General features: G+C 46.7%; 1 protein-coding gene across 1 annotated transcript in view; it reads right to left on the reverse strand.

Moving 5' to 3' along the window:
* Positions 1-8,135: 8,135 nt before the first annotated feature.
* HPCAL1 (hippocalcin like 1) overlaps positions 8,136-14,152 on the reverse strand; it is a 177,960-nt gene continuing 171,943 nt past the window's right edge. The window contains exon 5 of the mRNA XM_059729647.1: positions 8,136-9,541. Coding sequence (XP_059585630.1) covers positions 9,531-9,541 — 11 coding nt within the window. The 3' untranslated portion in view covers positions 8,136-9,530. The remainder of the gene's footprint in view (positions 9,542-14,152) is intronic.

Below are 14,152 nucleotides of genomic sequence, written 5' to 3' on the forward strand. Positions count from 1 at the left end.
CCATGTTAACCCAGACCTTGCGAGAGATGCAGTTCAGGAAAGAAAAGGAGTTGGACTCCACATTGGCATCTGGTACCTTATGTCTTTTCGTTCCACAAAAGACTGTGTTTGCTCGGACCTAAGGGACAGGCCCATGGTGGGTTCAATCTAAAATTGTAAGCGCCACAGGACCCATATCATATACAGTCCAGACTGATGACGGACAAGTCTGGAGATGTCATATGGACCAGCTGCATGGGTGTTCTCCTCCTGATAACCCTACACCTGAGCAATCTCCAAGCATCAATCCACCACCGACAGACATGGATTCATTGGGGAAGTGCCTACCTGTTTCCACCAATGCAGACCCTTTTCCATCACCCTCAGAAGGAAGCATTGCTAGATAGCCTCCAGATAGGCTGACAGGGTCATCATCTGCTGAACTGAGTCTGTATCTATGGGAAGACCGCAGGGGAAGCAGAGTCCCTCCAAATGGTTAGCTGACTAGTCTGTCTAGGGGGAAGGTGCATTGTGTCTTATTGTGTTTTCCTTGCACTGTACTTTTAAGGCCAAAGTCCTTGTGTTCAGCACTGCAGGGTTCAGTTTGCTTGTGGCAGTTTTGCAGCACTGGGCACTCCATGTTCTCTGCCATGAGGAGCCAGAGGCTTTCTTGGCTCTTCTCACTCACCAGGACTGGACTGGGTGAAGTCAGAGGCAGAGCAAGTATAAGTTCTGCATACATATACTGAGGGCAATTGTTAAGATCCACCCTGGATATGATTTCCAGAGTTATAATAAATAACTGTAGTTCAACACAGGAGTGTGCAGAGTGTTGTTGCTGAATTCACAATATATCAAGTACCAATAGGAAGCTGGGCAAGGAAGGATGGATGCGGAGGAGGGGGTGGAGGAGTCTGCACACTGCGCAGCCTGGCACAGCCCTGGCTGTGGCAGAGCAGAGCAGTGCGGGATGCCATCCTCCTTCCTCAGGCTCCCAGAAGTGGCCAGCGGGCCAAATAGGATCAATTAGCAGGTTGGGTATGGCCCACAGGCTGTATTTTGCCCACCTCTGAACTAAATTATTTTACTGATATGGTTTAACACAACAAACAATGCTGCTTATACTGAATAATCCTTCCTACTACTTGCTTCAATAAGTTAGTTTGCATAGATCAAAACTCAAGGAATTTCTCCTGCAGTGTCAGCCTAAGTCTGCCTAAGTTTGAGACTGTGTTCAAAGCATAGCTCACAGAATAATTTACAATAAAAGATTGCTGCCCATTGCTGCATGTGGGATCCTTTCCATATGTACTTGGGTCTCTGGAGCATTATAATGAAGATTTGATGCATATGTAAAAGAGTGTCCTTTGTACTTCACTGTATTGTATGTCAGTACAATATAGTACAGCCTACTGTATATGCTATATAATATAGTACAGTATAGTACACTGTATTGTATGTCAGTACAATACTTTTTATATAAAAGAGTGAAAAATTCACATGAAAAGTTCAGTGGCTTTTGGAAAGCATGTTAAAGTCACTTAGAGCCCATTTCTATCAACTTTTCTCTAGCTAGACCCTAAAATGCCTCTGAGGCCAGCCCTCCTCCTCATCAGCATTATTCTAATACTGATGAGTCATAGCGGGCCAAACTGTGCTCTATTACATGGGTATAAATCCATTGAAAACAAGGACAGCAATCACCTGCAAATACTAAGGTAACCTTAAGAAAGGAAAAAGCCACTTGGCAAGGTCTTGAGTGTGACCATAATCAAAGCCTGGATTGCCATATAGCCAATGTTATTTATCTGCTGTAATATTTAGCCTTATGTCATTTTTTCATCTGCAAACTGTCAAACAAAAAATAACTGATTCCTACAACCTTCAGATGAGAGCATTGTAGTAGAGCATTCTTCGCTGGGACACCTGTTGGACAGGCCTTTGTTTAGATCCTGCTTCAGAGAAGGTTGAGTTTATTATCTGACACAGTGCTGAGCCCTGCCACAGGCAGGTCTGTCTGTCCATTTGTCCCCGAGCTCTCCAATTGTAGAATGAAGATAATTCTTTATCCCCATGATGGGAGGCCATTCATGAGAATTTAAAGGACATAAAAAATGCTAGATGGACTCAAAATAGAAGTGGCCATTGTTCATTTTAATTTGACTTCTATGTCATCTTCAGAGCTACATCTTGATTGTAGGCATCGCTCTGAGCCAAGTATTGCATAAGTTTCACCAAGCCAAGAGTAGACCCTGTAGGCACTGTGCCTGAGACACATCTGTCTGAGTCACAGTTTCCCACCTCCTCCCCATGTTCCTCCTTGATCCTGGGTGTGGTAGTAATTTAGCACTGGCAGAGACCTCCCCTAATAAACTACTGGCCAATATGCAAAATTCCACCCATGCTTTGCCTGCACCTGCTTCAGGGAGGAAGTAGTCGTTTCCTCCTACACACGTGGACTCACGGTCTGGTGTCTCCCATGCAGGAGTTTAAAGTTGTGTGTTGGAGATGTTCCAGTTCTGTTTCCTTCCTTTGTTTAGGCAGGTAGTCAAAGCTGATGCCTTCATCCCTCTTTGGCTGTCTGTGTGTTAAAGGTGGTGTTCCCCTCAGTGCTTAAGGCCAATGCAAGCCCCTTCTGTACTGCTCACTAAGTAGTTGTTTTGTAAAGTGACTCTGTGAAAGTGTCAGTAAGCGATCTTCAACTGTTTCTCTTTATGTACAAAGCTAAAAGCAGTCCTGGCACACCAGTGCTTCCATTTATAATAGCAGTGTCATCTGCAGGGCTTCTTGGACTCCTCTCCAACAGGTCTGTTTTAACTAGAAGAGTTCAAGTCAAATGGTAATTTCTCTCTCCATTTCTTCTGAACTGCAAGGCTGTATGCATGAATTCCTTCAGGGCTACAGTCACAAGCTCCCCATTTAGCTTTCTTAGCTTAACCAGTTGGCTACAACTTTTCTAGAAAGATCTCATCCTAGGACAAGATGGTGCATGTGATTTTTTTTTTTTTGTATTGGCTTAGTTTTGGCAAAGCTAAAAGGCTAGTAAAAAGAGCGATATAATGGGAAGTTAGCTGTTAGCATCTCTCCATTATACATGTCTGCCTGTCCATAATGCAAGCCTACCTCACAGGAGTATTTTGATGATCAGTTAATTCATGTGTGTTAAATACTTTGAGATCCTAGGATCAAAGGCTCTGTAGAAATCCAAATTGCTGTTACGATGATAAATTCATTACATGAGCTCATGTGTTTTGCCTTAGAGGCAATTGTTTCATCCTGAGTTACGTAGTTATACACGTAAATCTCCTGACATAATGATGAAAATATACCTCTAAGGGCCTGATCCCTCCTTGCGATCAGTCATTCCACCTACAAAACTCTCACTGACTACTGCACATGGCACAACTGGTAGAGCGCTCGATGAAAAGACTGTTGTGTGCATAATAGCTTCATAGTGAAATTAACACCTTTTATTTTCATTTCATAAAAATGTTACCTTTCCCTGTAGTTTAGTCTGTCTTGTTAATAAATGAGTTGAAATCCGATCACAAAACTCACCGTCTAAGAGTTTAGATCATCCCACGTTTTTGTTTGACTCTCTATAAAGACACTGGGTGAACTAAAAAATCCAGTTGATTTAAATGGAACTAGAATTTCATCCATGGATTGTTTGAAAACCCTGAATCCAGAATCTGCTTTAAAATGTAAACACCTCACAAATTATGGCATATAGTTGCATAGTTGGTAGGGTTGGAAGGGACCTGAGCAGATCATCAAGTCCGACCCCCTGCCATGGGCAGGAAAGGATGCTGGGGTCAAACAACCCCAGCTAGGTGATTATCTAGCCTCCTTTTGAAGACCCCCAGGGTAGGAGTGAGCACCACTTCCTTTGGAAGTTGGTTCCAGATCCTAGCCACCCTGACTGTGAAGTAGTGCCTCCTGATGTCTAGTCTGAACCAACTCTCAATCAATTTGTGGCCATTATTCCTAGTTACTCCGGGTAGTGCCTGGGGGAACAGGGACTCTCCCATTCCCCTCAGGTCCCCCCTGGTAAGTTTATAGACAGCCACCAGATCCCCTCTCAGTGCTGGGATTTTGCTTCAGAACCATTTCTAGCTAACGATACTAGAATAAATGTAAAACAGAGGGAACTAATTAGTTTGTTGGATACTGCATAGTTAAAACTGCTGTGTGAGTGTGTGCGCCCTTATGTCCCACTGCCACGTTGGAATTATCTTGACCTCATCCTCCCCACTTTTCTGCCACGCCTTGGTAGTACAATGATACTTGGGAGGATGGATGATTCTCTGAGCAGAGGTCACTCTGGAAGGGTCACTGGTCTTCTGCAAGGCTCCAGCTCCCCTATACCATGCTCCTTTTCTTTCAGGCTGTTGGTCACTACTCTCGGTTGGTCTGGAGATGCCAAGTAAAGTCTCTTCTAGAGCTCAACTGAGTTCTTTACTCTGCAGCTCCTTGACAACCATTTCCTCTGGCCAAATCCCTCTTTGGTTTAGCTAATTGGATTACACTTGAATAGCCTTGTCTTCTCTCTCTCTCCCTCTCCCTTTCTCTCATTTTGTCATCATCTTTATGTCTTCCTTTGTGATACTCAAAGTTTCTGTAATTATTCCTGGATCCATGTTTTCTTGTCTCTTCTAGCCTTACTTCAGGCCTTACAGACTGCATCATTTAAAAGGTGCAGGGTATAAGCCCCTGTTTAACCATAAATCAAACACTAGGGGTATCCTTCTCCCCAGCTGTCCCTCATTTACCCAGGGACAATACATCAAAAGGGGAATTTCTTGTTCCCGGACTCCTAATTCCTTAACTAACAAAAAATGGTTTGATCACTTCTGTTTGTTTCACAGTTTGATGGCTCAATTAGGCTGTCAACATCCAGTTTAAGCCCTGCTTTTCTTCTCCCCTGTGTGCCATACAAATCCCTTCTTTGCTCTGACTGCCTCAGTTTCCCTCTAGGTTCTGCTCTTCTTGGCAGTCCATACACTCTCTCTTCCCAGTCAGTCCTTGCCAACTGTCCCACAGGGTATCCCCCACTTGGTCCTGGCTCTAGGGGCTTGCTGGGACAATCCACACCACCCCACTGTCTGTAGTTATTTATCTCTGGGTGGGTGGAGATGATCCTCGCTTGTGGCTCACCTGGGTCTCGATGACTCGTGAGGGTTCAGATGCCTGGGTGTTTGTCTCCACTGGTCTTCCTGGCTCCCTGTCCCACTGAGCAGTCCCTGCTCTGCGAGATGCAGAATGCCGTGCCTTTTGGCATCCTCCTTTAAACTGCCCGGTCTTCCTTCTAGGCCAATCTGTGCAAGCTCCCCAGGGCAAGTGTTCTTATGCTCCTGGGGCCTACCTGGTTCCCAGGTTTTTCCTGAGCCCTTTTCTCTGGCACACTAAGGGCATGCCATTCATACAGATTCATATGGGTAAGTTTCCTGCCAGAGCATCTGGATCTGCAAGGGTATAGCAGTGGCTTGGCTTCAGCCCGTTACATGCTGATAGAAAGTTATACTGTTTCACTGTTTGAAAATGCTTTGTTTCAGGAAACAGTGTCTTTTGGTGTTATTTCAGTTACTTATGTTACTTTTTATTCACTTTTGTGTTTTTTGAGGGGCTAATTCTGCCTGCGTGCCCTTTCCAGGAGCTGTAGATCTCTAGGATCAGAAAGATTATGAAAGAGAATGGCATTGCTTCAAAGAGATTACTCCAGCCCAGTGGCATAGCAATGGGGTGCCCAAGGCAGAGGGCCAGTTTCTGGTTGCCACCATGCCACCACCTTGCTCACATGACTGCCAACAATTGCTGATTTCTTTCAGTCTCCATACCCCAAGTCTGTGACCTGGCAGTTGCCCCAGGCTCGCCACCCTAATTATGTCACTGTTGCAACCTAACACCACCATCCCCACATCTGAGATCTGGAAAGTTAGCTGATCCACAAAGCAGCTCCATCCCCTTCCCTTCTTCCAGTTCACCTCCATTCTGCCTTGTCTTGCAAACCTTCCACATTTCTGAGGGTTCAGAAGAGCCCCAGTAGCTCTGGACTCTATGTAGGGTTCTTGTTTTATCACCAGAGAACCAGGTTTTCTTTTTGCCACAGAAAAATGCAAATTTTCCCCTTTAAAGGAGAAAAATGTGGGAAACCACAGGTTTCCCCTTGCAGGCTGGGAGAGTTCTAGCTGGCAGGAGAAAGCCGATCACAGGCAGGAGGCACCATGTGCATGTGCACATGCACACATGCACATGGCAGCCAGGCAGTGTGGTGGAGAACAGCTTCCAGTGCTTCCTGCAGGTAAGTCTACTGTGGGGGGTATAGGCAATGTGTGAGGGGATGGGCGGGAGGTACATGCCCCCTCAGATTTCTGCGCCAACAGTGGGCACAATCTCAGGCAGGGGCTGTGGCTGTACCCTGCCATGGCTCAGCCACCAGCGCCACTCCCCTCAGGCTGTCCATGCTGCCCCCACACCCCACATCCCGCCTGGGGCAGAGCCATGACCTGAGGGGAGTAGCGCTGGGGTGGCAGCAGCCAAGTCATGGAGGCAGGATAGAGCTGCTACCTGGCATGCAAGCGGCTGGCAGTAGGAAGAGGTGAGGGCAGCACAGTCCTGCCATGGTCCGTTACTTTTTGTGCTGCTGCTGTGGGCATCACAGTTGTGATGGTGGCAATAAGACTCACTGTCCTGCTTCACCTTCCTGCTGGGCCACAGAGGTGGCTCCTGCCCATGATGGTCTGGCCAGGCTGCAGCTCCATGCCCACTTCCAAATGGCTTTAAAATTGTAAATATATCAATAAAACATTGTGTTCAACTGATACCTATATATATATAGAGAGAGAGAGAGAAGCGTTTCATTTTAATCACAGAAAAATGCAGAATTTGGGTGTTTTAGGAGAATTTTGGATTTTTAAACAGAGAAAACCAGAATCCTTAAATTATCACAATGTTCCCTTTTTCATAGACATTAGGGGCTGGAAGGGACCTCATGAGAGGCCCCTTTTGTTAAGCAGCAGAACCACATGATGCCTGTTGCCTGAGAATCCTCCCTACAAATAAAAGGGTAAAAGTTCCTTCTGCCTTCTTCTCCTATCTGGAATGTATCCCAAGATATGCAGAATGTAATTGAATAGAAAATTGCTAAATCAAAATACTTTTCTAACACAGTACATAAGTTAGCCCAGGGAACTCACTGCCACAAGGATTATGGAGGCCAGGAACAGATTTTGTAATGATGCATATATCTGGAATTACAGTAATAAGTGTATTGGAAGGGATATAAACCTTCAGGTTTTATGGCATAATAATTGGTACTGACACTAATAGAGATGTAATAATGGACTGCAATGGACAACATGGGGAACCCTTATTTTTCTTGTGTTGCCCTGTGAGGCCAGGCCAACTCTCAGGATCTCAATATTGTGCTGTTAAACAAGAAGGTGTGACACAATTGCACATATACAAACACACAATTAGGTGCATACACACGCACACACACACACTACCAGCTCAGGCACATACACATCCAAACCAGCCTAGGCACATGCATACCTATCACCAATTTAAGCACATCAAGCACATACACCCCAAAAGTTAGACACAGGTCACTAATTCATATATCATGCACACAATGCCATATATATGTGTGTGTATGACATACACACACACCTGTATGTACAGATACACACAGATAAGTTCCTAACTTGGATGGTACAGTGTGAATGTGTGTGCTTGGGGTACCTGGGGGAAGGTTCAGGTGAGAGAGAAAGAGTTAAAGTGTAGGGAGTGAAAGTTGCCAGAACCAGGATTAGAACCAGTGGACTACAGAGAAGCCAGGTGAGGAACTGAGGCTTGGGTTTACTTAAGGTAGACTGGGGCTGGAAACTGAGGCAGACAGCTGAGATATTGGGGGGGGAATAAGTGGTGGCAAGGAGGAGACAGCCAGAAAAGAAACTGAGGCAGAAACCTGGTTCTTCAGGGGAAAAGGAAAAGGCAGTGGGGATAAGACAATGGCAAAGAAACAGGGGGTTTGGAGGCAGAGAGGAGCTCAGGACAGGTGTCAGAGGTGACAGTGAGCCAGAAGCAGGAGAGGGAGACATGAGACAGAAGTTAGAGGGGCGAGGAGCAGAGATTGGAGCACGGCCAAACCATAGTAAAGTAAAACCCACCTTAGGGGTCCAAATAACAATTTTATTACACATACAACACACTACACGGCCCCATGAAGTTATTGGTACACACACACACACACACTCACTCACTCACTCACTCACTCACTGGCAGCAGGAGAAAGAGACTCAGTGGAAGGGCTGGAGTCCAGGTAGGGAAGAGAAGCAGAGTCTAAATCCTTGGCTGAAGAGAGGGTGGGGGGTGATAGCTACCTATCCTGGCTGGAAAGGGGTCCTTGTCCAGCAGGTGTTGTCCAGAGGGGGGTCACTGGCAGGGCCTCTGGGTGGATAGGTGGTGTGGCATGGTGCTGGTCCAGATGGAGAGGGCGTCCCACTGCGTCTGTCTTCACTGCCCCTTTTTATAGGGGCAGACCTTGTGTGATCCTAGTGACAGGAGGCATGCCTAGGCAAGGGTCAGCCCCTGGCGTACTAAGCATGTGTGCTCCATGCAGGGATGTGCAGTTTTGGGTGTCTGTAATGGTGGGGTACAATGGTAGAGTTGCTGGTTCTGCAGGGTCTTTTGTCTTTCAAATGCTGGGTTCTTGTCTCTGTTCCTGGGTGAGGTCCGTGGTTCCTGGATGAATCAATGTGAGGTGATGGCCTGGTTGTTTCAGGCCATTCAGTAGAGGCCTGCTACCATTGTATTTCAGTCATTCCCAATCACTCTTATTAATCCGGGAACCAATTTACATGGGAGGGATATGTGACTCATACAGTTGCAACACAGGGGATGCCAGGGCAGAGGATACAAGATGGAGACTGGACATACAAAATGGAAACTTGACATGACTTTGGTTCACTTACAAACACAGGCCTAAACCATACAATATCCATATGAAACAATAAAAATCAATAAAAAATTATAATAATACAATATACAACAGTAAAAATCAATACAAACCTAATAATAATACAATATAAAACAGTGGATATCCAAAACCAAAAACTTGCTACCAAAATAAAAATGTTAAAGCTTATCCTAAGTCTGAGCTCGCTTATGCTTGTCTATAGGGAATAGAGAGGGAGAGAAAGAAAAGCTAGAAATAATCGGGGAAGTGAAGGGAATGCATATCTATCATATACATATATGTATTAAAAAAGAAAAACTGGGGGTTTTGCTACACTTGTTTACCTTTTCCTACCTGACTGCTCCTGAGCTTTAAGCAAAAGTTTCAAGTTTTTGCAGAATTCTCATGGATCACACCTTCAGTTTGGAAGCTGTCAGTTCATCTCTGACTCACACCATGTTCAAAGAAGCATGATTCGCTCTAGACAAAAATGTTGTAAAAGGGCTGATATGAGAGAGTTATTTTCTTTGAAGGGTTTTTGAGCAATAGAAGGGATTTATAACTGTTCCTTCTATGCAGGCCATGATGTCTTTCATTCACAAACTGAAAAAGGAAGAAGAAAATAAATTACACTGTTATTTTTAGAATGTCAAAGCACCATGGAGTTGGATTTCATTGACACACATTAGTGTTGCTGGTTTGCAAAGGGACAGACTATTGCACAACAGCCAGGCAAAACTGCAGCATGTGGAGCTCAGCAGCTCCAAGAACTGGGTCATGTGCACTAGGGCTGTCTGAAATTTCGCTGGGTGTTTCTTTTCAAAGCTGTTTCAATGCATTTTGAGCTCGAAACAGTGAAATTGAAATGAAACAAAAGTCTTTGAAACAGCTTGAAAACAAAACAAGGGTTCTCAAAAAGGCTTCGAAAGTTTCAAAACATTTTGAGTTTTGAAGCTGGGTTTACTTGGCTTCAGCACAGGTCCCAGCCGGCAGCATCAGCCTCCTGTCATCCGGCACAGATCCGGGGGTTGCACCCCCTGGGAGGATTCTGACACAGCCCTCAGCTCTCCCAGGGGTGCGGGCTGCTGGATCTGTGCGCTGGATGACCGCATGCTGTCGCTGCTGGCTGGGGCTAGCGGCAGCACCAATCTTCCTGGTGCTGGGTGCGGGCTGCACCCAGTGCCAGTCCCAGCTGGCAACAGCAACCCCCTGTCATCCAGCAGGCAGATCGGCGGCCTGCCAGCATCCCCAGGAGGGCTGTGGGGCTGTGCCAGACTCCTCCCAGGGGTGCAGGCCCCCGATCTGCCTGCTGGATCACAGGAGGCTGCTGCTGCCACCTGGGACCAATGCTGGGCACAGTACACACCCAGCACCAGGAAGACTGGTGTTGCCTCTGGCCCCAGGTGGCAGAACCAGCCTCCTGTCATCTGGCAGGCAGACTGGGGGCCTGAACCCCTGGGAGGAGTCTGGCACAGCCCCTGCAGCCCTCCTGACGGTATGGGCAGGTCCCTGATCTGTCTTCTGGATGACAAGAGGCTGCTGCCACCAGCTGGGGCCAGTGGCAGCACCAATCTTCCTGGTGCTGGGTGTGGGCTGCGCCCAACTCCGGTCCCAGCCAGCAGCAGCATCCTCCTGTCATCTGGCAGGCAGATCAGGGGTCTACCCACACCCCCAGGAGGGCTGCGGGGCTGTGCTGGATTCCTCCTGAGGGTGCGGGCCCCCAATCTACCTGCCAGATGACAGGAGGCTGGTTCTGGTGCCTGGGGCCAGTGGCAGCACCAGCCTTCCCAGTGCTGTGTGTGGGCTGCACCAAGTGCTGGTCCCAGGCAGCAGCAGCAACCTCCTGTGATCCAGCAGGCACACTGGTGGCCCACACCCCCAGGAGGAGTCCAGCACAGCCCTGCAGCCCTCTCGGGGGTGCGGGCCCCTGGATCTGCGGGCTGGATGACAGGAGGCTGCCACTGCCGACAACTGACAGGAGTTTCGCTTGTCACCAACTTGAGGTGCAGTTTCCCAGAAACCTCTGCACCTATCTCTTTGAAACATGTCAGGCTTTGTGCCCTCAGAAGGGGCTACCATCCCTGCAAGTTTCATCTGAATCAGGCTAGAAATGACAAAGTTATAAGCAGTTTCATGCTTCCCCATTGTAGCCTATGGGGGAAAGTCGAAACAGCGTTGAAACAGCGAATCAGCTTTGACAAAACAAAACGGAACAGTGCTTTTTAAATGAAACTTGAAACGAAGCACTGTTCCATCGAAATGGAAGTCAAAGCAGAATGGTGCTGTTTTACACAGTCCTAATGTGCGCAACCCTGGGGTGAATATGGACTCAAAAGGGGACAGGGAGAGTGAGGGAGGGAGAGCCAAGTCATGGCCACTTTTATCTTTCTAGGCCAGCTGGGTGTTTAATGCCTGCACAGCCATACTAGCCTTCAGGGCAGTTGGGGCTATCCTGATGTAGTGGTAGTTCCCTACCACTATCCCTCACATAAGATCCCACACAGGCAAGGAGTCGTCATCTACATCTTGCAGAGGTCTAGAACTCAGATTAACTGTACTCCGGTACAACAGTCTCAAGTTGCAGCAAGGGAAGTTTAGGTTAGATATTACAAAGAATTTTCTCACTGGGAGTGTAGTAAAACACTGGAACAGGTTACCTAGAAAGGAGGTGGAAGCTCCATCCTTGGGGGTTTTCAAAGCCTGGCTAGACAAAGCTCTGGTTGGGATGATCTAGTTGAGGATGGTTCTGCTTTGAGCAGGGGGTTGGACTCGATGACCTCCTGAGGTCCCTTTCAACCCTCATTTCTATTTTTCTATTCCATTCCTCCCACAGACTTCTCCTACACCTCAAAATCTCTGTACCTCATTTTCTCCATTTATAAAGTAGAGGTGATGATTACTTTATCTCACAAGATGTTTTATGGGATAATTTCCTTATCTGCACAAAGAATTTTCAAAGTCTGACATGGAAGGTACCGCATAAATGCTGTCTGTTACCATGACACTCACCACACAATATAATTGCCTTCTCTGGTTCACAGAAATGAGCAGTGGCACACTTCCCTGCTGCAAGTGACCACAAGCCCAGTGGCCCCCTCCCGCCCACAGATGGTGGAGACAGAAAAATAATTCTAACTATTAGGAAGGCAGGAGGAACTTAGCATTCACATGTAATTATCTGCCAATCTATTGTTACTGTTTCATATGTCCACCCTAACCTAGGTAACGCTAAAATGTAATAACTTGTTTTATTGATGCGTAAGCTGCCCTATTTAACCTCCATTTACCAGAGGACAGGTGCAGACAATGGATTCAACCAAATCACAATAAATGTTATGCCAAATCTTTAAAAGGCTATATTTGCTTGTCTGTCCCATACTTCATATCAGCCCAGATGTTATTATTATCGTTATTTATACAGTTTTAAAATGTGGCTTACAAGTTGACAAAAGACTGTCTAAACCCAACAGAGCTTACCATGTAAGATTAGACAAAACATAGGCAGCAAAAAGGAAGGGGAGAGGGTAGTGGGAAGCACTAAGATTATGTGGTGGCATCTGACACAGTAGTACATTTGCCTGTCAAGAGCAACATTATAAATGGCCTTTTTAAATGGCCACAAACCAATTAAGTCAAATGCCATTTCCAAGACCTTGTGAAGGCCTCGGTATCAATATCTATGTGGGGTGCCCACAAGGGATTCCATAAACCTTGGACAAAACCTGTTCGCCTGCTCTTTGAACTCAGAGTTTGGATTATCACCTAGTTTTCTACTGCATCCATTCTGTCAGCATTTTGCTTGGGCCTGTTATTTTTTAGAAAGCTGTTCTGAAGGTACATCTACAAAATGCCCAGTGATCCCAGGGAGGGATGCTTCTGTGCACACTCTGCCCACCTGCTCCTGCCCGCACATGCCAAATCCAGAAGTTAAGACAAGAAAACCATTGTGGGGACGTCTCGTGCTGCTACTCTCAAGCACCCTTGGAGCAGCTTCCCTGTCTCATTTCTGGTATTGACATGTATAAGTAGGGCAGGTTGACTCAGCATGCTTGAAAGTGGCTGTTTCTGGGAGCTCCAGAGACATGGTACAGCAAGGGTAGGCAATTATTTGGGTTGCAGGCCCACTTAAAAAAAAATTGGTGAGCTGTTGAGGGCTAGGGGGGAGGAGTGGAGAGATACCAGTTGATCCTATCCAGCCTGCCAGCCATCACGGGGAGCCTGAAGAGGGAAGGCTGCATCCCACACTGCTCTACACTGCTGCAACCAGGGCTGAGCCAGACTATGCCACACAGCACAGGGCACAGACTCCTCCACCCCCTCCCTACATGCATTCCCTCCTGCCCAGCCTACCGTTAGCACTGCACAGTCCTGGCAATGTGGCCATCAGTAGCAAGGCCTTCATGGGATGGGGTGCAATGAAGCATGCCAAGCAGCTATCCCACCTGCCTGCCCACCATGAGCCACTGCTGCAGAGCGGAGTCGCATGGTGCACACCCCTCCCTCCTCAGGCTCCTGGAGGCGGCCATTGGGCTGGAAACCCAGGAAATCCTTGTGGGGAAGGAAACCATAGCATGGCTCACTTTCTGTGATGTAATTCATGTTTTGGGCAGTGCATCTGTTTATTTATCTATTTATGTAATTCATATGCCACCCTTTAGGTCCTGTTTCATTCATATATTGGAATCTTTAATATTCCTCCTCCCTTGGCAAAAATCTAACGGTTCCCATGGCCCTCCCTTAAAACCAAATACTATAAGGAGTGCTCAGAGACACTTTTCCAAGAAGCATTCTGGGGTTCAAATAATGCAATACGTTGGATGTGGGAATTAAGTCTTAAAGAAGCAAGCATACCTTCAGGAGAGAAGCAGCAATCGGCTGTAAACAGCTCTGACTAAAGTCAGTGTGTCAGGTGGTGACGCTCCAGTACTCTGATCCAGACCTGTTCCCCTTGGATCACCCTCTCTTGATCCTGAGTTCACTCACCAAATATAATTTCATTTCCCTGCTGTCTTCTACAACTCATAAAAGAGTAGGGCCACAGTGTAGCTTGTGTGTGACCATGTTTACCAAGCCTCAGCCTAATTAATATTTCACTTCTGACACCAACTGCCTTTAGGGCCCTGCTGCTCTATAAAAGGTCAGCAACAATTGTTCTTTTCTTGTGATGAACCTGACGACAGCATGTCCCATGGCTACTACTATCTCAGGCCATCT

This window comes from Alligator mississippiensis, chromosome 1 (assembly GCF_030867095.1).
Source record: "Alligator mississippiensis isolate rAllMis1 chromosome 1, rAllMis1, whole genome shotgun sequence".
Lineage (NCBI taxonomy): Eukaryota > Metazoa > Chordata > Crocodylia > Alligatoridae > Alligator > Alligator mississippiensis.